This window comes from Tachyglossus aculeatus, chromosome X1 (assembly GCF_015852505.1).
Source record: "Tachyglossus aculeatus isolate mTacAcu1 chromosome X1, mTacAcu1.pri, whole genome shotgun sequence".
NCBI classification, from domain to species: Eukaryota; Metazoa; Chordata; class Mammalia; order Monotremata; family Tachyglossidae; genus Tachyglossus; species Tachyglossus aculeatus.
In genome coordinates this window covers 9,481,696-9,504,919 of record NC_052101.1, presented here as the reverse complement: position 1 = coordinate 9,504,919, position 23,224 = coordinate 9,481,696, and the positions used below count along the sequence as shown (strand labels likewise).

The 23,224-nt window shown below is 40.9% G+C and overlaps 1 protein-coding gene and 1 non-coding gene across 2 annotated transcripts in view; both read right to left on the bottom strand.

The window, feature by feature from the left end:
- MYOM2 (myomesin 2) overlaps positions 1-22,525 on the bottom strand; it is a 110,014-nt gene extending 87,489 nt beyond the window's left edge. Inside the window, exons 1-6 of the mRNA XM_038740308.1 lie at positions 22,441-22,525; positions 17,723-17,840; positions 15,799-15,942; positions 6,606-6,744; positions 6,217-6,374; positions 5,685-5,777 (exon numbers count right to left, since the gene is read on the bottom strand). Coding sequence (XP_038596236.1) covers positions 5,685-5,777; positions 6,217-6,374; positions 6,606-6,744; positions 15,799-15,942; positions 17,723-17,829 — 641 coding nt within the window. The 5' untranslated portion in view covers positions 17,830-17,840; positions 22,441-22,525. The remainder of the gene's footprint in view (positions 1-5,684; positions 5,778-6,216; positions 6,375-6,605; positions 6,745-15,798; positions 15,943-17,722; positions 17,841-22,440) is intronic.
- Positions 7,166-7,299, bottom strand: LOC119920084. Its single transcript, XR_005447851.1, has one exon. It is a non-coding gene; the product is annotated as a small nucleolar RNA SNORA7 (small nucleolar RNA).
- Positions 22,526-23,224: the final 699 nt, after the last annotated feature.

Sequence of the window (23,224 nt, the reverse complement as noted above, 5' to 3'; positions counted from 1 at the left end):
GGAAGAGAAACTAGGTAACAACCCCATTTTACAGATAGGAAAATTGAGATCCCAGGGAGGTTTCCACTCTAGGGAAGCAGCGTGGCCTAGTGGAATGATTCCGGGCTTGGGAGTCAGAGGACCTGGGTTCTAATCCCGCCTCTGCCACTTGTCTGCTGTGTGACCTTGGGCAAGGCACTTAACTTCTCTGTGACAGCTGCAAAACGGAAATTCAGAACCTATTCTCTTTCCTACTTAGACTTATGAGTCCCAGGTGGGAGTTGATTATCTTGCACATACCCCAGCACTTAGTACAGTGCTTGGCACAGAGTAAGCGCTTAACACCACAATTATTATTATTATCGTGAGATTTGTTTGAGTTCTCTCAAGAGGTAAGGGGAAACTAATCAACTAAGGATACTGCAGTTTAAGACTGAGACAATGTTTACTTTGAGGATTGCAATTTCCATTCCTTTTTATAACACAGTTATTAAAGGCCCACACATACTATCAAAATGCTTCCTGGAAATCCTGAAAATGAGTCGTTTACTTAAAATGGGAATGTAAATTGGGAAAAGATGTCACTGGCATCTCCCAAACCAGGGCCTTTGGATTATTAGAACATCAAAGAGGAATTCTTTCAGATAATAAATTGTTTTGTTAATCTGAGACAGTTCCCCTCTCCTTTTGAGGGTTTCCTTAATTATAACTAAATTCAGAATATGAAGATGTAATATGGGTGCATTCGGTTGAGGATTCACCATTAAATCATTTGTATGAAATCTATCTTGCGTGAATGGAAGATGCCATATAATTTCACTTAAAGGACATTACAGAATCTTGAGCAAAGGCAATAAAGTTCTCCTTGGAAGGAAACAATGTTAGTAGTCCTAAGAGACGAATAATGAGCAAATGAAAGTATGTCACTGGCAATTTTAAAATGACAGGGTTATGTTTCCTCCTTGGCACGTCAAGAATTTTGCCATGGGAACCCGATGATATTCATAGGAACAAATGTCACACTTGCATCCGAAGGAGAAGTTCCCAGTTGAGAGCCAAAATTATCCAAGCCACTTCGAATGGCCAGGGATCGTATGGCACATAGCTCAGCAGTTGGCTATGAACAGCTGAGACACCCACCATCGGGAGATTGTCCCACGCTTCAATTTCTCAAAAAATATTAGCACTTCAAATAGAAAAATCCCTTTCAGTCTTTATTGGGCTTTTCAGCCAGAAGACAGAGAGGGGAAAACTAGCCCTGAGCGGTTATTTAAGTTTTCTACTAGTACTTAGAAGCACAAACTCTCTAAATTCCCTCTGTATAAAGCTCAATACTTACATCATTTTCGGGGGGGGGGGGGGGAGGTTTTGTGTCATGTGCCCAAAGCATTTTTGGAACCTATCAAATATTGTTTGACAAACCAGTTCAATAAAAAAAATTGTACAGCATACATAGTTCGTATCTAAATAAGATTTGATTTCCCAACCATAGAGAAAGAGTTGGCCAACTGTATTATTTAAGGGAAATTAAGTGTGTAACCAAAGTAAAAAATCTCCAAAGGCTTCCTTTGTGGTCGTAAGGTTTCAACAGATCTCCCCTCATTAAGGCAGAATGTGGTGTTTGGATGAAATTTTTCACTAGACAGAAGTCATTATTCTAGAAAACAAAGAGTTAAATAACACTTAACTACTTAGTTAAATAAAATCAAGTGTTATTTCTAGAAAATACATGCCCATAAACAATGTCCAAAATAAAAAATAAAAAAATACCCTCTCAGACTGTCGGTTGGTCGATCATATTTATTGAGCACTTATTGTGTGCAGAGCACCTTACTAAGTGTTTGGGAGAGTTCAGTATGACAAAATAACAGGCACATCCCCTGCCCACAATGAGCTTAATGTGCTCACTGCCCTACAGAAACAGATTTCATTTCATTTGGGGTGAAATTTACATTATTATTAATACTACTACTACTACTACTACTACTAATAATAATAATAATAATGGTATTTGTTGAAGCTTGCTACATGCCAGGCACTGTCAGAAAAATGAATTAGAGGATGGGATTTTTGTTACAGCCACCCTGGGCCCAGATGACCTGAAGCTGGAGGAAGAAATGAGGTGGGTGGGGACAAGATAACCTAGTAGAAAGAATATGGAATTGGGACTCAGGAAACCTGGAGACTAGTACCAGCTCCGGAATTTTTTTTTAAATGGTATTTGTTAAGCACCTAAATTTTCGGCATTCTTTTATAATGAACTTTCCCAAGTGCTTTGTACAATGTTCTGTATACAGTTAGCATTCAATAAATAGGACTGATTGATTGATTGATTACTATGTGCCAGGAACTATACTATGCTCCTGGGTAGATACAACATAATCAGATTGGATCCCTTCTGTGGGATTTTGGACATGTCACTTAACCCTCTTGGCCTGAGTTTCCTCCTCTGTAAAATGGAGATGTGATAGGTTATGAGCTCTGAGTGGGAAAGGCACTGTGCCTGATCTGATAACCTTACACCAGACCCAGGATTTAGCACATAGCAAGGGCTACATAAAAGCCACAGATATAATGTTAAAATATTAAAAATATACTCCACTGAAAACAAAGAGACTGAGCACCTATGGTTGAGCAACTCATTCTAATTCACCACCATGACTTCGGCAGGTGAGCTACCTTCAAAATTAAAAAAAAAAAAAACAACTAATCTGAGTTAAGGAGATACTTCTAACTGCTTAATCACGGGAGTATATCCAGCCTCACTTTCCCTCCAATGGAAGTGGGGAAGTGGATTGGGAAGTAATATCTTCCTTTTCTCCATCTTTTCTCTTTTTCTCCTTCTGTTCTTTGTTCTAATCAGTTAATCAATCAGTGTTAATTATTGAGCACATGCTGTTTCCTCAGATAGGTGCAATGCTGTAAAAATCTAATCACTACCCTCAAGGACCTTAAAATCTAATGGGGTCACGAGCACAACATTATTCAGAATTAGGAGGGAAAGATGGAGCAGTGAATGAATAAGTATTTAAGTAGCAGAAAATGCAAATATAAGTTCCTTAAAGTGGCTGTGGATACCAAAATTTTGAGGTCAATGTTGGGAGGATAGGACCTGAGGAGAAGAAAAATGATCAGGGAAGGCTGCCTGGAGGAAGTGGGATATCAGCTGGGCTTTGAAGATGGAGACAGTTGTAGCCTAGTAGAATTGAAGGTGGAAAGTGAGGGAGAGGGTGTAAGAAAGAGCCAGGGAAATGAGAGGAGCTAGTGAGGGCCAGTGAGAAGGTTCAGTGGGGATGAATGTAGAGTGCAGATTGAGGAGAAGCAGGTGAAAAATAATAATAATAACTGTGGTATTGTTAAGCACTTACCATGTGCCAAGTCCTTACTAAGGCCTGGGGTAGATGCAAGATAATCAGGCCTGACATGGGGCTCACAATCAAAGTAGGCGGGAGAATTGGAATTAAATACCCTTTTTACAGAGGAGGGAACTGAGGCACAGACTAAAGTCCAAGGCCACGCAGCAGACAAGTGGCAGATTAGGAATTAGAATCCAGACCCCCTGTCTCCTAGGCCCAAGCTCTTTTCTCTGGGCCATGGTGCTTCTCAAGAGGACAGATAAGTATGAAGGAGAGGGTTGATAGAAAGATTTGAAGTCAATTGTCAGGAGATTTTTCTTTGACGTAGAGGGAAGTGGGTAGTCAGTAGGGGGTTTTCAGTATGAGCAAAATAACTCTCCAGGAAGACAGTTGGAGCTGTAGTGTTATAGGAACACAGGGATCAGCTTGGTCTAGTAGAAAGAGTCAAAGGACATGGGTTCTAATTCTGTTCTGCCACTTTCCCGCTGTATGAACCTGGGCAGGTCAATGAATAATAATAATAATAATAATAATGATAATAATCATGGTATTTGTTAAGTGCTTACTATGTGCCAAGCACAATTCTAAGCGCTGGGGTAGATACCAAGCAATCAGTTTCTCCCACAAGGGGCTCACAGACTTAATTCCCATTTTACAGATGAGCTAACTGAGGCACAGAGAAGTTGTGACTTGCCCAAAGTCACACAGCTGATAAGTGACAGAGCAGGGATTAGAACTCACAACCTCTGACTCCCAAGCCCGTGTTCTTTCCATTAAACCATGCTGCTTCTCTGTGCCTCAGTTTCCTCATCTGTAAAATGGAAATTCAATACCTGTTCTCTCTCTTACTTAAACCGTGAGCCCTATGTGGGACAAGTACTGATTAATTTGTATCTACCCTGTGCTAAGAACAGTGCTTGACATACAGTGAGTTCTAGCAACGATAACAGAGATGTAGCCTGATACAGAGGGAAATTGAAGGCAAAAAGACCAGTGAGGAAGCTGACACAGTCCTCTATCTAATCAGGGGATGACAAAATCTTGAACCATAACATCTAATAATAATAATAATAATGGTATTTGTCAAGTGCTTACCAAGTGCCAGACACCGTACTAAGCGCTGGGGTGGATACAAGCAAATCAGGTTGGACACAGTCCCTATCCCAAATGGGGCGCTCAGTCTCGATCTTCATTTACAGATGAGGTAACAGAGGCACAGAGAAGTGACTTGCCCAAGGACACACAGCAGAGCTGGGATTAGACCGATGACCTTCTGACGCCGAGGCCCATGCTCTATCCACGCCACACTGCTTAATACATCCCTCCATCACATTCTGTGCCCCTAAATAACCTTCTCATCTCTAGTATTAGACTGGGCTTGTGTGGAATCACGGTGGAACAGATTTTTCTAGTAAAACAATCACTTAGGAAAAACACCATTGCTTGGTGTGGGAACAGTGTAAGTTTGGGTTTAGAAGAATGTAGAGAGATTCTTAGAGAAGAGCAAATCAAGTGCAGTCTTCAACTGTGTTTCTGGCAATACTGTTTTGAGACCGATAAGTCTAAGGATCCTGAATATTAATTTTCACAAAGTAAGAAAAACTTCCCTTTCACTGTTCAAATTTAACAGCTTGGGAAATAAGGTATCATCCATTCCCTGACAAGTGACTCTCATAAAAATATCATTAATAGGCTAATTGAAATGACTTCATAACTAGGTTACAGAGTAATTTGAAGGATATTACAAAGTCATGTTTTTTTCCAAAACAAACATTAAACCTTCCTGTAGTTAGGAAATAGAATAATGCCTTCCTTAAGCAGAAGACTCCTGAACTCCTGAAATTACAGACTTTTCCAGAATTAGGGTGATAGAATAAAATCCAAATATAAAATAAGAATGTAAATACTTGCATCATTTGTGCTACTACCTTTAATGCATTGTGACTGTACTTTTCTAGACTGTGAGCCCACTGTTGGGTAGAGACCGTCTCTATATGTTGCCAACTTGTATTTCCCAAGCGTTTAGTACAGTGCTCTGCATACAGTAAGTGCTCAATAAATACGATTGATTGATTGATTGATTATCTCAAGATATACTATTGATTCACAGTTTGGAGACTGAAGTAGAATTGCCTAACTCTGAGTTCCTCAGGTGTAATCCTACACTCTCCAAAGAATATGTTCTAACGCCAAAGTAACTCTTGGCAATAATTCCAATTTAAAAACTAAGTCTAACAATATAGTGCTGTATATGGATTGGGTTTTGTGAAGGACTTTATTATTTTTTAAATTCCAATCATCAGCTCCCAAGACTGGATGGGTTCCAAGCTGTTTACTCTGATGTCTTACCTATTTATCTCCAACGTATGCACTCCATACTTGCTCTCAATTCTGTACTTTCCTGGTTCACTTGACAGGAAAATAGGACTCTCATTTTTATACCTAAAAACAGAAAAAGATCACATATCTCTAGTAAAAATTGTGGCATTTCACAGGGGGTCCAATCCTTCCTATCTCTACAAATTTCTCTGGTATTCGGTTCATTATGTCATATTCAAGCCTTATAAATGAAGATTCCCATATTTATTATGTCCCTGGTAAGACTAGCCTTCCCTCTGAGGGAGGTAGGAATATCTGCCACTCTCCACAGTCAGAATCTTCGCTCAACTTGGGTTATGTCAGTCAGTCAGTCAATCTTATTTATTGAGTGCTTATTGTGTGCAGAGCACTGTACTAAGCAGTTGGGAGAGTACAGCACAACAATAAACAGACACTTTGAAAGTGATCCAAGGAAATGAAAATGGTGTGGAGAGGGGAGGAGAGCAGAGTGGGGTGTGGGGGGGCAAAGTGAGAGAGAAAAACTCTACTAAAACAGACTTACCACTGAACCACAGGAGTAGGAAATCCCTGTACAGTGAAGCAAAGCGTCACGCTCATCCTTTCCCAAACGGTGTGGGATCTCAGTCGCACCAGGATTTCCGGAGCTCTGCTCATCCGTTCTACAAACGACCGCCTTTCCCAGGCCATTTTCGCTTCCACCTATTACCAAAGGCACAGATCAACAGCTGTTCACATAAAGTATGGCCAGCCCCATCATCTGAGAGAGCAGCTTACAACACAGTTGACAAACATGATCCCTGCCTACAAGGAATTTACGATTTAGAGAGACTTTATTCTTCAGAATAAGAAACATAATCGAGGACAATTTCATTACAACTATAAATGAGTATTTCATTGACACATCTAATAGAGGGTTCAGATAGTATTTACCATCTGCTGAATGTCATATTTATCCAGTTTCTCTCTAGCGAGAGACTTAGCCAGGCGAACATCCTCTTCTAAGTAAGCCAATTCCTTAAGAAACTTTTGCCTCTTCTGTTCTCCATAAACAGCCAGTTGGGATTCATACCTGTAGGGACAAAATCAATCAATCAATCAATCAATCAATCGTATTTATTGAGCGCTTACTATGTGCAGAGCACTGTACTAAGCGCTTGGGAAGTACAAATTGGCAACACATAGAGACAGTCCCTACCCAACAGTGGGCTCACAGTCTAAAAGGGGGAGACAGAGAACAGAACCAAACATACCGACAAAATAAAATAAATAGGATAGAAATGTACAAGTAAAATAAATAAATAAATAGAAATGCTGTCAATCAAAACACACACACACACGGCAATGGAGCATTTGAAAGGCCTGAAAGTTGCCTCACAAGACTGCCCTGATATGTCCTCCAAGAGGCCGGCCCTGACTCAGTCCTCAGGACTGCTATCGCCCCTCATTTCTACATTGCCTCTATCACTGCTGCCCGGCACAGGTGAGTTTTGACTTGTGGCAGATTGCCTTCCACTCGCTAGCCACTGCCCAAGCTAGGAATGGAAAGAGAGTCTGCTTGACTCTCCCTCCTGTAGTCAAGACTGGTAGAGGACTGGAAATTCTCCAGGTGTTACCCAGAGAGGACATCTCACTAACACCACAATTATTATTACCCACGTTTGTACTACTCTCTTTCACGCACTTAATTCAGTGCTCCGCACACAGTAAGCGCTCAAATAAATACCACTGCGAAAGCATACGGAAACAAAATAAAAGCATACCTAAATGTTCACGTTCTACCTAGGAGGTCTGCTTGCCTGCATTTTCTCAGCAAAGCCCTATGGATCATGCTGCTTAGAGAAGCAGCGTAGCTCAGTGGAAAGAGCACGGGCTTTGGTGTCAGAGGTCATAGGTTCAAATTCCAGCTCTGCCAGTCGTCAGCTGTGTGACTTTGAGCAAGTCACTTAACTTCTCTGGGCCTCAGTTACCTCATCTGTAAAATGGGGATTAAGACGGTGAGCCCCCCGTGGGACAACCTGATCACTTTGTAACCTCCCCAGCACTAAGAACAGTGCTTTGCACATAGTAAGTGCTTAATAAATGATATCATTATTATTATTATGCTGTCGAGCTGAGAACATTGTGCCAAAGTCACTACTGATCATCCTCTTTTTGCTTTATACCCATTGCCAAAGAGAAAACCAGGCTAAAAATAAACTCTCAGACCTTCACTTTCAGGGGACAGGTACTCTAGACAAAAACTGATAGTACATCAAAGCTTCTATATCTTCAGAATCAATAATGCGATTTTTTGGGAAAGATCAAACAACCCCACCAATGTTGGTTAAAAATTCCCTTTGTGGTATTTGAAGTTTATTTTCTGAAGGCTCAGATTCATTCCTGGTCCAACAGCACCACCACGGTCTCTCTGCTTTGCAAAACGACACGGTTAATTCTATCATTTCTTTCCTCCTCTTCTTTTAAGGCTTGAGATCTAGAAAATCTAAAAATAGCTTCCAAGTGCTGAATAAGAACTCAAGCAAATCGGACTCCTTTTATACTGAATCTGTTTTCATTCATTATGCAGTTCTCACCAGACAAGGCACTGGAATAAACTTTGAAAGCATTTATAAACACTAAATCACATGGCACCTTTTTCCAGGATTCATTTTTACCACGAAAGAATTAAAAGGAAATTTTCTAGTCATTTGCATCATCTAAAAGAACATTTTCACTGCCTTTGCAGCACATTTATGTGTCTGAAATATTTACTGCTAAAAAAAAAGTAAGCAGTAACTCATATTGACCAAAGTATTCATTCATTCATTCAATCATATTTATTGAGTGCTTCCTGTGTGCAGAGCACTGTACTAAGCCCTTGGGAAGTATAAGTTCGCAACATATAGAGACGGTCCCTACCCAACAATGGGCTCACAGTCTAGAAGACATAAACTTCCTGTACTTCCTGTACATTTATTATGGGAAATCCTCTGTGATTTGATATTACATTGTAACAGTGGCAAACTCTCTTGAGAAAATGTTTGAGGGCAGAAGCATCGCGATATTGATCTGATTAAGGTGTGTGTACAATATTTGCCTACTCTATTAACCCAACATGGATGTCAATGGCTCTCAGAATCTCTGGCACAAATGTCACCATCATCATCAATCGTATTTATTGAGCGCTTACTATGTGCAGAGCACTGTACTAAGCGCTTGGGAAGTACAAATTGGCAACACATAGAGACCAACAGTGGGCTCACAGTCTAGAAGGGGGAGACAGAGAACAATGTCAGGAGTTTCTGATGAAGGAGAGGGAACAAGGCTGGGGAGAAAAGTCAGCTGTGATTTTAAAGAGAAGCAATGGGCTGGGGATAACAATAATGATAATTGTGGTATTCGTTAAGTGCTTAGTATGTGCCGGGCACTGCATTAAATGCTGAGGTGGATGTGAGCAAATGGGCTGCATACGTTCCCTATCAGGAAGAGGCTGTCAGATTTTGGTTCCCTACCGTCATTTCTCTCAGACCCTTCTGGTTCTCTTCCTCAACCTCCCTGAGTCAGTTATTTCCACTGGCCTTTCCTTCTACTCCTCCATAACTCTTCCCCCATCACCATCCTCAGTTTTTGATAAGGTCTTGCTCGTACAGCTCAAATAAATGAAAAGATGGGAAAGAAACATGTTAATTTTTTTTGAGGTAGCTTGACAGAACGTTGCATTTGAAGAATCACCCACTGTGCTCACTCTGCAATGCACGTACGAGTTTGTTAATGAGTTTCTGGCCCTTCTCTCTTGATGATATGGATATAGATGTGGATAGGAATGGGAGTATAGATACGGTGTCCTAAAGAAATCCTCAACCAAGATAGGCTGTCTCAAAGGCTTGCAGGACTGGGATTTGGTGTCTCTTACTTGCTGAAAATGGCAGTCTCTACACTCGTCCTCAGTTTCCCTTACTCCTCGGACATGACTTGAATACATCCCATTGGTTTATGGTTTTTTATTTGACTGGAATTGGCGGAAAATGTCATCTAAGTGGAATGAGAAGCAGTGTGCCTAGTGGATAGAGCAAGGGCCTGAGAGTCGAAAGCACCTGGATTCTAATCACGCTTCCACCGCTTTTCAGCTGTGTGAACTTAATTTCTCTGTGCCTCAGTCTCCTTATCTGTAAAATGGGGATTAAGGCTGTGATTCCCACATGGGACATGAATCATATCGAACCTGATCCGCGTCTTTCTATCCCAGAGTTTAGTACAGAGCCTGGCACACAAACAAATGCCATTAAAAAAAATGATGGGAAACAACTGTGAAGCAATTCATCTGTACTGGCTCGTTTAAACACATCGACAACCTTGGATTTCTTGGGTTAGAGACTCCCACAGAAGGAGAAGAATCATTGACTTTTACAAACGCTTAATGACTAAAAACAAAGAATTCTAATGATGACATCTTGAATTCAAATAGCTCCTTTCTTCCACAGAGCACAAAACTCATTACAAAAACACTCTTGTTCCCTCTCACAGCAACCCTGGGAGCTAGGGAAAGAAACGCTAACCCTCTCTTGTTTTCCTTAGTGGATGCCGATGCTTTTTTCTTTCCTTTGTGGGGGACGGAAGACCCGAGTTGCGGTGGAGCAGGCATCTGTTCAGCCTTCAGAAGTGCTAGCTGCTTCTGCCCTAAGCCTGGCATGTGTTCAGCGCTTAGAACAGTGCTTGGCACATAGTAAGCGCTTAACAAATGCCATCATTACTATGACTTCGGGCAGGATGTGGGATACAGGGGGAGCTCAGTGTGGGGGGCCTTCAGTGTGAGAGGATTGGGGCACTATCTCCCTGCTCCAGCTCTTTCTCCAGGCAGGTCATTTTATTTAAAATGGTAATTCTTAAGTGCTTACTCTGTGCCAGGCACTGTACTAAACGCTGGATTAGAAACAAGATAATCAGGTTGGACACCATCCATATCCTACTTGGGGCTCACAGTGAAGCAGCGTGGCTCAGTGGAAAGAGCCCAGGCTTGGGAGTCAGATGTCATGGGTTCAAATCCTGGCTCTGCCCATTGTCAGCTGTGTGACTTTGGGCAAGTCACTTAACTTCTCTGTGCCTCATTTACCTCATCTGTAAAATGGGGATTAAGACTGTGAGCCCCACGTGGGACAACCTGATCACCTTGTATCTTTCCCAGTGCTTAGAACAGTGCTTTGCACATACTAGGTGCTTAACAAATGCTATTATTATTATTATTATTATTAATCCCCATTTTACAGATGAGGTAACCGAGACACAGAAACATTGTCAGTCAGTCAATTATATTTATTGAGTGCTTACTATGTGCAGAACACTATACTAAGCGCTTGGGAGAGTACAATATAACACAATCCCTGCCCACAACGATCTTACAGTCTAGAGGGAAATTTTTTCAATCCATCAGTGGTATTTATCAAGCCTTACTGTCCAAGGTCACACAGCAGACAAGTGGCAGAGCCAAGATTAGAACCCAGGTCCTCAGACTCCCAGGCTCCTTCCACTAGGATACGCTGCTTCTCGTTGTGGGCAAGGAACGCTATTTGGTATCCCATGGGAATTAGGCATGGGTAAAGTATAACACTTTTCTTCTCATTGGGGGGCCAGGCATGGAAAACTGCCTCTACCTCTGCAGGGTTGGTGGTTTTAAACGTGTTCCAAACTCTTGCACATTGTCTGTTCTGGACCGAGTCCACACGGGGTTCACAGTCTTTGAAGGGGGCTGGGAGAATAGCTATTTAATCCCCATTCTACAGATGAGGAAACTGAGGCACTGAGAAGTTAAGCGACTTACCCAAGGCCTCTTGGGCAACTCTGATGTACTATACTCTCCCAAGCAGTTTGTACAGAACTCTGCATACAATAAGTGCTCAAAAAATAAAGACTGATTGATTGAACTGACCCCAGCCCAGACCCTCGTCCTCATCGCCCACACTATTCCCGCTCACTGCTGCACACTCTATTGACCCTTGACACCAAGGTCAAGGGTTAAAACTGTCGGGCAGTTTTGACAAATAAGATACTGAACTCAAAGAATCCGGTTACATTTCTCTCATGGAAAGATTCTTTTAGAATCCCATCTTTTTTTTTTTAGAATAAAAAATAAAAAGAACAGCTCTCTCCTTACTCATCTGGCCTTTTCACCTCCCATTCCCTGATCCACATCATATACTCCTTCTAAAAGAAACTTCTCACATTACCCACTCTCCCCACTTTGACCTCTCATTATGAGCTTCAAGGGACCAGGGTTATAACCCTGTTTTTGCCAGCTGCTCACTGTGTGGCCTTGGGCAAGTTGTTGAACTTTTCTGTGCCTCAGTTTCCTCATCTGTAGAATGGGGATTAAATAACTGTTCTCCCTACCCCTCCCCAAAGACTGCGAACTCCATGTAGGACAGGGACTATGACCACAACAGAAAATGCACAGGAGTTTGGAGCACATTTAAAACCACCAACTCTGCAGGGGTAGAGGCAGTTTTCAACACCTGGCCAATCCGGGAAGAAAATGGTTACACTTTCCCCATGCCTAAATCCCATGGGATACCAAATTCAATCATATTTATTGAGCACTTACAGGATGCAAAGCACTGTACTAAGCACTTGGGAGAGTACTATATAACAATAAACAGACACATTCCCTGCCCACAGTGAGTTTACAGTTCAAGAGATATTCAATTTTAGGGTCTTCGCTTTCATACCTAAACCATTTTGTTTTTTACAGAGAATAGTTAACAAGAATTGTGAACTGGTGGGATTTTCACATCACATACTTTCACATTGAGAGCAAGGGACTGCTCTGTGGGTCTTCTGATGCCACTTGTACTTGCCAGAAAACATCCAATACACTTGTGGGTGAGCCACCAACTCAATGCTCAATGCATGGTATTTGAATTGTGCATGTGTGCGTGCCTTCCAGATGACTATTTTAGCTTCACTGTTCAGTTATTTTTATGGCGTTCAGTGCCCTTTTAAACAGCCCCACTATGATGACAACAAAACAATGTGAATTAATTCCAAGTACATCCACTCAGTTCTGCTAAATTGAAGAAATTATACTGCTGGAAAAAAAAACAAAACCCTTTAAGGTAAGATCCCCCGAGAGAATGACTGCTTTGAGCACATCACAATCACATTAGCCAAATAGACGTATATTGTTGAAGCGATTCCCCAATTTTTTAACCATATCTTATCAAAATGGACAGTAAAAACACATATTATGGTAGAAGTGGACACAAATGAATGCACATGATATATACTTCCATATGAGATAACAAGGAATTTGATGAAGGAGAATGGATTTACAGTCCAGCCCGCACCCTCCACTCCTCTGCCACTAACCTCTTCACTGTTCCTCATTCTTGCCTGTCCCGCCGTCAACCCCTGGCCCACGACTTACCTCTTGCCTGGAATACCCTCCCTCCACACATCTGCCAAACTAGCTCTCTTCCCCCCTAGAAAGCCCTACTGAAAGCCCACCTCCTCCAGGAGGCCTTCCCAGACTGAGCCCCCATTTTCCTCTGCTCCTCCTCCCCTTCACATCACCCCAACTCCCTCCCTTTTCTCTACCCCTTTCCCCGGACCACAGCACTTATGTATATTTGTACATATTAATTATTCTATTTATTTTATCAATGATGTGTATATATCTCTAATTAGCTATATTAGCTAATTAGCTATTATATATATCTATATTAGCTATATTTAGCTATTCTGATGTTATTGATGCCTGTCTACTAGTGTTGTTTTGTTGTCTGTCTCCCCCTTCTAGACTGTGAGCCCGTTTTTGGGTAGGGATTGTCTCTGTCGCCAAACTGTACTTTCCAAGCACTTAGTACAGTGCTCTGCACACAGTAAGTGCTCAATAAATACGATTGAATGAATGAATGATTACATGCCCTTATTTCCCATTATTATTATGAACAGTAGTTCATAAATGCTGATATGATTGTTAACTTTCTCAAGAAGATAATAATAATAATAATGGCATTTATTAAATGCGTACTACGTGTAAAGCACTGTTCTAAGTGCTGGGGAGGTTACAAGGTGATCAGATCGTCCCACGGGGGGCTCACGGTCTTCATCCCCATTTTACAGATGAGGTAACAGTGGCACAGAGAAGTTGAGTGACTTGACCAAAGTCACACAGCTGACAAGTGGCGGAGCAGGGATTTGAACCCATGACCTGTGACTCCGAAGCCTGTGTTCTTTCCACTGAGCCATGCTGCTTCTCCACTGGCATTACAGAAATGAATAGCATTTTGTACCAGAATAATTGCATAATAAAATCATGTAAGGATAAATTTGTATGGTTTAAGAATTAATATTTTCTTCTCTCCAATCATTTTCAATCAATAGTATTTATTGAGCTACTACTGTAGTAATTATAATTGTGATGTGTGTTAAGCAATAACTTCCTGCCAAATACTATGCAAAGCACTGAGGCAGACATAGTCTTTGTCCCACGTGTCCCAATCTTTGGTGGGGGGAGGTAGTAGACAATAGTTATTTAATCTCTATTCTACAGATGAGGAAACTGAGGCAACGAGAAGTTAAGCGACTTGCCCAAGGCCACACAGTGAGCAACTGGCAGAACCATGATTATAACTCAGGTCCCTTGAAGCTCATGAATAGAGGTCAAAGTGAGGAGAGTGAGTAATGTGACAAGTTTCTCTCAGAAGGAGTATATGGTAAGGATTAGGGAGTGGGAGGCAGAAAGGCCAGATCAGTAGGGAGAGAGCTGTTCATTTTATTTTCTATTCTAAAAAAAAAAAAAGATGGGATTCTAAGTGAATCTCTCCATGACAGAAATGTAACTGGATTCTTTTAATTCAGTATCTTGGTTGTCCTATCATTCCCCATCCTGTGTTGATCCTGAATAATGTCACTTCTAAGTTCTGATAACCAGATACCAAATGATGAATCCATTTTCAACCATGGGAAAAATGACCAAGTTATGGAATTCCTTTGTATTGCAATCTCTTTATAACGGACATTTTGCGTGAAAATTTAGTTTTTTCAGACTCCCTTCTTTTTTGGTATTCAAAATTCACCTTCACACTACGCTTTGAAAGAACATTCCAAAGTGAGGACTAGAGCTATTTAAAATAAAGTCCTGCTTTTCTAAGTGCGTGACTTTGTGACATAATACTGTGCACATTGGAAAACAAACTTTCCAGAAAATACGAGGCATGCTTCAATCAGGTAAAGCAAATAGACTCTACAAACTCTAAACACAACAATTAACACCTCCGAGAACATCACTTTTGCTTTTAGTCATATAACAACCAGGTGTGTGTTCTTATGAAAACCATATGCAATATCAAACTTCCTCTAAAAACACACTAAATTTTTTTACAGTAAGGAGACAAATATAATGGAAAGATGAAGAAGCAGATTAATAACTCCTTTAGCTTTCATCAGGTGGTATGCTTTGGAAGCACTTTCTTTGGAAATTCTGCTTATAAATTAAGTCTTACCCATTTACTCATAGCATTTATCGAGAGTCCAGTTGGTATGGTGTACTGGAGAGTATAGAATAAAAAAGTGACAATGTTTCCTGCCAACAAGGAGTTTACACTCTAATAGGGTGAGAGACATAAAAAATATTTACAGCTGGAGGGATTAAAATAAAATAAATTGAGCAGACTATATATGTGAGTGCTAAGGAAGGTGTAAATATGTTTGTAAATGCTAGAGTTGGTTAAAGGACCGATGACACAGCTCAGGATGCTGGGAAATCAATCAGGGAAAGCTTATTGGAGGAACTCGGGTTTTTGAACACAGTTCAAAATCATAATCATTTTTCCCCCTTTCGCCTGTTGGATTCCTGTAGATTGACGTAGGAAATGTCAAGTTTAGATAAATTCACATTTTCCTTTTTAAATATCACGTTAGCATGAATACTAAATGGTACTGAAAGTTTTTACCATTCAAATTGAATTTTGTTTTTCAAAATATTTCTTCTGACCCTCTACTTTGGGAGATTTCAACACTGTGGTCTGCCTAATTGAAATCTACTTCTTAGTTACTCTTGTGCACACACCTATAGTGAGACAATAGTTGGATTGTAACAGTGTTTACAGTGAGTCCCAAAAGACTTTGAGAATGCCAATCGGCAGACTACCTTCTTTTATAATCATGCTCTTCATCTTCAGTGGAGGTGTTGATACGTTTTGCACAAAGTCTGCATATTGTTCTCCCCAAAGATGTCTGAGTAGAAGTCCTCTGGCTGGACGATTTCTGGGTGGAAGATTCGGTAGAAGCACGTCTTTGGACAGATAAAAAAGTCATGATGCAAACTGGAACATTATGGTAGTAAATCATTTACCTAACAACCCCACATAATAATAGAATAACAAGCCAGGCAGCTGCCCAGAAAAGTCTTCCACTGTCTCTATTCTTCCAATTAGGAAGAAGAATCTTGGGCTCCCTTTTGCCAGCTGTATTTTGGTCTTTGTTTTTCTCCAGGCTTATCAAGTTAGCGTCTTGGATTTCTGCCCAAAATCCGGTGTACATCTATCTTTCCGTATCACCATGTTTTCAAAGAACTAATGGAACCTCTTGAAAGGACCACGTGTTTACAATGGCCGTGACCCTGAATGTGATGATGTGTTTAAGAAGGAACTCCAGGGCAAACACTAGGGCAATAAATGTAGTTCCCAAACATATCAAGTTATACAGGATCCATAGGCAGGTCCTAAGGGGCAGAAGTGTTCCTTGCTGAAAAATCTCTTTTAGCCTTTATTAGAGGCATCAACTCCCACCTGTAGTTATCCAACTCCATTATTTCTCTTGAACGATGGAGACTGGATGCCACGGTCTGTATGGGGCAGAAAGGCCAAAGAAATTGGGCAAATATCTACTCAGAAGATGGCAAAGTATGTTCTACCCTATCCTGTTTTGTGCTCTTTTTTTGACATCAGTTGGACTTCCATTCATTAACAGAATAACATACCTATGGACCCTGGAAGAGAGTTATGCCTTGGAGAATTTTCCTCCTCAATAACATGGTGGCCATGTGGGAGGTAGGCATGAGGATGAAATAAAGTGACAGGGAGAAGAATTTAAAGCCTACAGATGTTATATGAAGTTGCTGTTGACTTCCTATGCCAATGGGAGCTACCAGAATGTGTCTGTTTATTGTTGAATTGTCTCTCCCAAGTGCTTAGTAAAGTGCTCTGCACACAGTAAGTACTCAGTAAATATGAATGAATGAATAAAACTCACCTTTCAAACCTCAAACATGGTGGTCCACACAGATTGGACCAATTGATCGCATTTGTTGAGTGTTTGTGTGTAGAGCACTATACTAAGCTCTTGGCCCTCACTGAACATTCAGGCTTGGATCAGAGAGCTGAATTCCATGGCCACCACAGGATCGCAGATCAACTATCTGCCATGGATACTGAACCCTTAAAGTGCCAAAACAGCTGCACCAACTCAATTCTGATCCTTATTCCAACTGTACCCTCCATCCCTTTATTCCTAATTCCCCTTTTTCTTCTCTCCCATTTCTTCATCGTGTTAACATGTCACTCTGTCTTTTTTTGTCACCCTTCTAGCCTATTATTTGTTTAGTGCTTACTATGCATCAAGCATTGTTCTAAGGTCTGTGATGGATACACATTAATCAGATTGGGCATAGTCCTAGTTTCACATAGGGGTTCCGGTCTAAGTAATATGATATTGTACTCCCCCAAGAGCTTAGCGCAGTGCTCTCTGCATAGAGCAAGTGCTCAATAAATACGATTGATGGATGACATTATCAGGAAAATAAATTTAATATGATAAGTGGGCATCGACTTAAGAATTCATTTTCATTCATTCAATCGTATTTATTGAGCGCTTACTGTGCACAGAGCACTGTACTAAGCACTTGGGAAGTACAAGTTGGCAATATATAGAGATGGTCCCTACCCAACAGCGGGCTCACAGTCTAGAAGGGAGAGACAGACAAAAAAAAACACATATTAACAAAACAAAATAGAGTAAATAGACAGTAACAAAACTCTATCATGCCTTCTGATAAATTTTAGGCTTCTACTTACTTCCTGGCAGCATATTCTTGCAGCAGATATCTTGTGTTAATATTGTGATATGATTGATCGAAGTGTCTGTGCCTCCTTTGGTAAAAAGGCGCTGCCAGGGTGGACATATTTGCAACACCTAGAATATGAAAAGTGATTCCCATCAGTAAATGGTGATGCAGATTTTGCAAATGTTTCAAATTTTCATTTTCTGCATTCCCCAAACATTGTTCACTCCTTCACATAGAAATATTTACTTCAAAAGAGATAAATCCAGTCTGGTTACTACAGCACAATCAGTGGATACAGCACAGATCAGATAATAATAATGATAATAATGATAGCATTTATTAAGCGCTTACTATGTGCAAGGCACTGTTCTAAGCGCTGGGGCGGTTACAAGGTGATCAGGTTGTCCCACGTGGGGCTCACAATCTTCATCCCCATTTGACAGATGAGGGAACTGAGGCCCAGAGAAGTGAAGTGACTTGCCCAGAGTCACTCAGCTGACAATTGGTGGAGCCGGGATTTGAACCCATGACCTCTGACTCCAAAGCCCGGGCTCTTTCCACTGAGCCATGCTGCTTTTCTAATAATAATGGCATTTATTAAGCACTTACTATGTGCAAAGCACTGTTCTAAGTGCTGGGGAGGCTACAAGGTAATCAGATTGTCCCATGGGGGGTTCACAGTCTTAATGCCCATTTTACAGATGAGGGAACTGAGGCCCAGAGAAGTGAAGTGACTTGCCCAAAGTCACACAGCTGACAGTTGGCGGGTCTGGGATTTGAACCCGTGACCTCTGACTCCAAAGCCTTGCTCTTTCCCCTGAGCCACGCTGCTAACTAATAACCACTTTCAACTCATCTAGTATCTCACAAGGTAAAGAGGGTGAAATTTTTGACTACCTCCAAACCTCCAAGGAGACCTCAGATCTGCAGTTTGATAGGATTATTCCCTTTGTTAGTAAAGAACTGAGCTCCATGAAGATTCTGACAAACTCCTATTATGTTCCAAACTACCTCCATCTTTGTAACTTTCAAATGAAAATGGTAAGCCTTGCTCATTTGCTTTTTTCTTCTGCTAAGCACTAACCATGTGCCAGGCACTCTACTAAGTGCTGGGGTAGATACAAGAAAATCAGGTTGGACATGGGGCTCACAGTCTTAATCCCACTTTACAGACGAGGTCACTGAAGCACAGAGAAGTTAAGTGACTTGCCCAAGGTCACACAGCAGACAAGTTCACTCAAGGGTTCTATTATTTCTCATTTGTTGCTTCTTACACAAAACTATTTCACAGGATTGCAGAGAGCTGCCAACTGTCCATTCCCGAGGACAATGACGTCCTATATTATACTTCTGCTTCTCTTTATCCTATCAAATGCCAAATTTTATGTGATGGCAAACAAGTCTGTGAAGTTCCACTGGGAATAGATAATTTATTAGTCATGAGAGAATACAGAATTTTACCATTTTTTTAGTTTTCAGTAAAGGAATTTTGGCCTCATTTTCTCTATTGACAATCTTCCTTCTGAACTGGCCAAATAATTTCAAACTTTTGCAAAGGGTAGAGAAAATAGCACAGAAGTTGCATAGTCATGAAAGCTGGAGCCGTGAAGCTAACCCTCTCTGCATTTTTTTTGTTTGTTTTGCCATAAAGGTATTCCAATCTCATTCTTTCTGATAACAGATAAGTGGACTTCTGGCTTGCCTAGTAACCAGCTGACTAGTTATCTTGAATACACACTCCCTGTGATTGCTTCCACACCCCAGTTAGCAGAATGAAACTTAACTTGTAAACACCCAGGTATTCCAAAACACGCATGGATAGAGAGGTTGCACTCTGCAGAGGTTAGAGATTAGATGCCCAGAGTCCTATTTCTGGCCCGACACTGTCTCCCAGACTTCGTGTGGTGGAAAACGGGGCCTTTCACTCCATCTCCATTCCTCAGTTTCTGCTCCAAAAATGTTCTGGATTCATGGATCCTGGGTCCTGAGCATTTAGCACAGTGCTCTGCATTGCAAAAGCACTCAATAAGTTCGATTGAATGCAGTTGTGAAGTTTTTTCGACCCTTGGATGGAAGGATGGTCTCTGGCTGATGGTGAACTTACAGAAGGTCATTTCTGAGTTGGGTAGAGCCCAGCAGAAACCAGCTCCAGGAGGCTGTTGCTTGTGAGAGGGAATGAAAACTACTCCACCATGCTCACTTTCCAAATCCTATTGGTCCCAAGCCCTGGGCAGAGCCACACCCCTCTCCTCACCTAGTCGACCTTCACAAGATTCCTAAAATCCACCCTATCCTCTCCACCCAAACGGCTACCATGTTAATCCAATCACTTAACTATCCCACCTTGGTTACTGTTATCAGCCTCCTTGTTGACCTCCCTGCCTCCTGACTCTTCCTTCTCCCGTCCATACTTCACTCTGCTGCCCAGATCATTTTTCTACAGAAACGCTACAGCTAGGCTTCCCCTCTCCTCAAGAACCTCCAGTGGTTGCCCGTCCACCTCTGCTTCAAATGGAAACTCCTCACCATTGGCTTTAAAGCACTTGATCACCTTGCTCGCTCCAACCTCACCTTATTTCTCTCTTACTACAACCCAGCCCACATACTTCACTCTTTTAATGCTGAACTTCTCCTGCTTCTGGCCTGAAATGCCCTCCGTCCTCATATCCGACAAATACCCCTTCAAGGCCTTATTGAAGGCCCATCTCCTCCAAGGGCCTTCCCTTCCTCTTCTCCCACTCCCTTCTGCATTTCTCTGACTCCATCCCTATTTTCATCCCCCCTCCCAGCCCCACAGCACTTATATACATATCTGTCATTTATTTATTTCTATTCATGTCTGTCTCACCCTCTGTACTGTAAGCTCACTGTGGGGAGCGAATGTGTCTGTTATACTGTTATACTGGACTCTCCCAAGCGCTTAGTACGGTGCTCTACAGACAGTAATCATTCAATAAATATGACTGACTGGCTACACCAGGAGGAGAGACTAACCCTCTCGGTTGTTCTTTGCCTTCTCTCAGGTACCAAGGCACTAATATTCGCCCACCCCAGCCCACACACTTCATTTCTGCAGTGACAACCTACTCACTGTGCCTCGCTCTCTACAAGATACAGCCCGCGGATCTCCTAATGCTCATTCCCCTCTGAAGAACACTTATAGGAGCCTTCTGCCCGTATTAAGAAATGACCACACCAAAATGAAATGCAGTAGCATCATCGACCATTGAGTACTGCTTGTAAATGATATGCTGGGCACTATTTCTACTGTCAGAGATTATTCTGGGAACTGTTCTTTAATACCGCCTAAAGGATTTCTGTACAGAAACGTAAAAGCAACTAGTAGGGCAAACAAAATAAATCATCATCACCACAGTCGTTACTAGGGTCCTATATGGTTTGAGGGCTAGAAAAATTCAGTCTCATTGGATCACTGGATTAGAGAGCTGAATCAACCCAAGGGCTTTTCCAAATGAGGCAGCGTGGAAGACACCGTAAGACGTCTTCAGGGTAGGACACTCGTTGCTCTGTGAACTTCTGACAATTGCAGTAGACGCCTTTAGTTTTGAGAATGCATAGATCGTTTTACTTAAATGCTTGGGGGAGGTGTTCACTTTTACCTCAATATCACAGTCCATAGAGCATCTGTACATTTTCTATCCATCTAAAAATGGATTGTTCTTTACCCTTTGAAAGAATTTAAACCTAATCGATATTCATAAATTCCAAGTTCCTGCTTGGTAAAGGAAAACTGGGTTTACACAGTCCTCAACCTAATATTAAATCAGTATACTTTTCACTTGAAATGTCACTCCCTTAACTATGGTTTGATTTTAAAATTGCCTAAATAGGGTTCATTGAGATGTTAGCTTTATAGCTGTTTTCTAATCAGGGGGTGAAGAATGTGCAAACAGTGGAATGGTGAAAGATAGTTGTTTAAAACCATTACAACCTTTATTAGCCTTCATTAAAGTCATTTCATCAACTCTGCTTTTCAATCCTCCAATTTCTGTAGCTCTTTCTGGCAGGCAGAGTTTCAGAGCTTGAGTACAGTATGGAATAGTTCTATCAGAGAAAATCAGCTAGGGCCATAACATTAAAAAAACCCCAATGACAAACAGTTCTCTGAAAACTGCCTTTTAAGGCAGGCACTTGAAAAGTATTGACAAACCAAAGTGGCACCTTTTTTCCCCAAATAATCCAGATTAATCATATTTTTTTAAAAAATCTTCCTAAACACACCTCAAAAAGAATTACTCATAGTCTCATACAAAAAAATCATTTAATTTTGTTTTTCAACATTTATGTAACACATATTTCTTGGAAGTATGGAACTTTATCTTCCAGCTGGGACACATTAAAATTATACCTATATGCCAACATGAAGCATGCTTTCATAGGTAAACTCAGAAAAATTACAAATCTTTTTCATTGGAAAGTGAGTTCACAGGAGAACTGCCTTACATCACTCATGGAATGATAACAATAATGGAAGATAAAATGCCAAAGAACAAGGGAATAAAAAAAAAAAGAATTAAAATTTTTAAAAAGCATCTGGGGTAAACCTGAAAGTATGTGAAACAATATCTGTATATCCATCTAGGAATATTATTCATTAACCCTGAAATGGTTTACTGCAGCCATTTTGAAATCACATAGTAATGAGTATTGAATAAGCTATCCTTTCTTCATCTACTTCCTCAATTTAGAAGAGAAAAGTGAACTTACCTAGTTAGACAGAAGTTGAAATGGCAAAGAGGACTGAAGCTGTGTCCTACCCAGCTTACAAGACACTGGCTGAGGAAAACAGAAATAATTTCTCTCTCTAAAGAAAGATTGCGGCTGACTCTTCCCACCCCATTTATGGGCAGACATGATGCTATATATGGAGTCAAGTGAGTTCTTCTCCCCAGATTGACAAATACATAATACATATTCAAATATACAATGAAACAAAAAGGTATCTAGTTTAAATGGCTTCTTTTTTTTTCAAAATGGAGATACAGAAAAAAAATGTCACCGAAAAAAATAATTGCAATGGTTTTTGCATAAAGGTTATAGAGAATTAGAAACTGCCCAGATTAACAACAGAGTTAAATAGTTTTGCTTTAACTAATACATTTAAAAGACTGGATGTACATTGCTGCCATAAACCAAACTTAATATTTAGATCCTCTAGTGACTTAGCTTGTAAATCGAGACAGGCTGGTAAGTCTTTCAGTGAACACTCTGACCATTAGCTAAGCCACATCAACCAAGAGGGAGAGCCCTGCTAAGGGAGGATAAAAGACAGAGTCCTCTTCCTCCCACCTCCTGAATCCAGATGCTACCGTCAATTCAATATGCCCTGTTAAATTAGTCTATTATAACCCAGCAACTTGATTACTTCCAAAAAGATGTGTCAGCTTTTTTGGTAGGCATTTTAGTAGGTGAAAGATATTGTTGGTGATCATCTAATTGCTACAGGTCCATAAACACAAAACACGCTTGCACACACACACACACGCTTTTT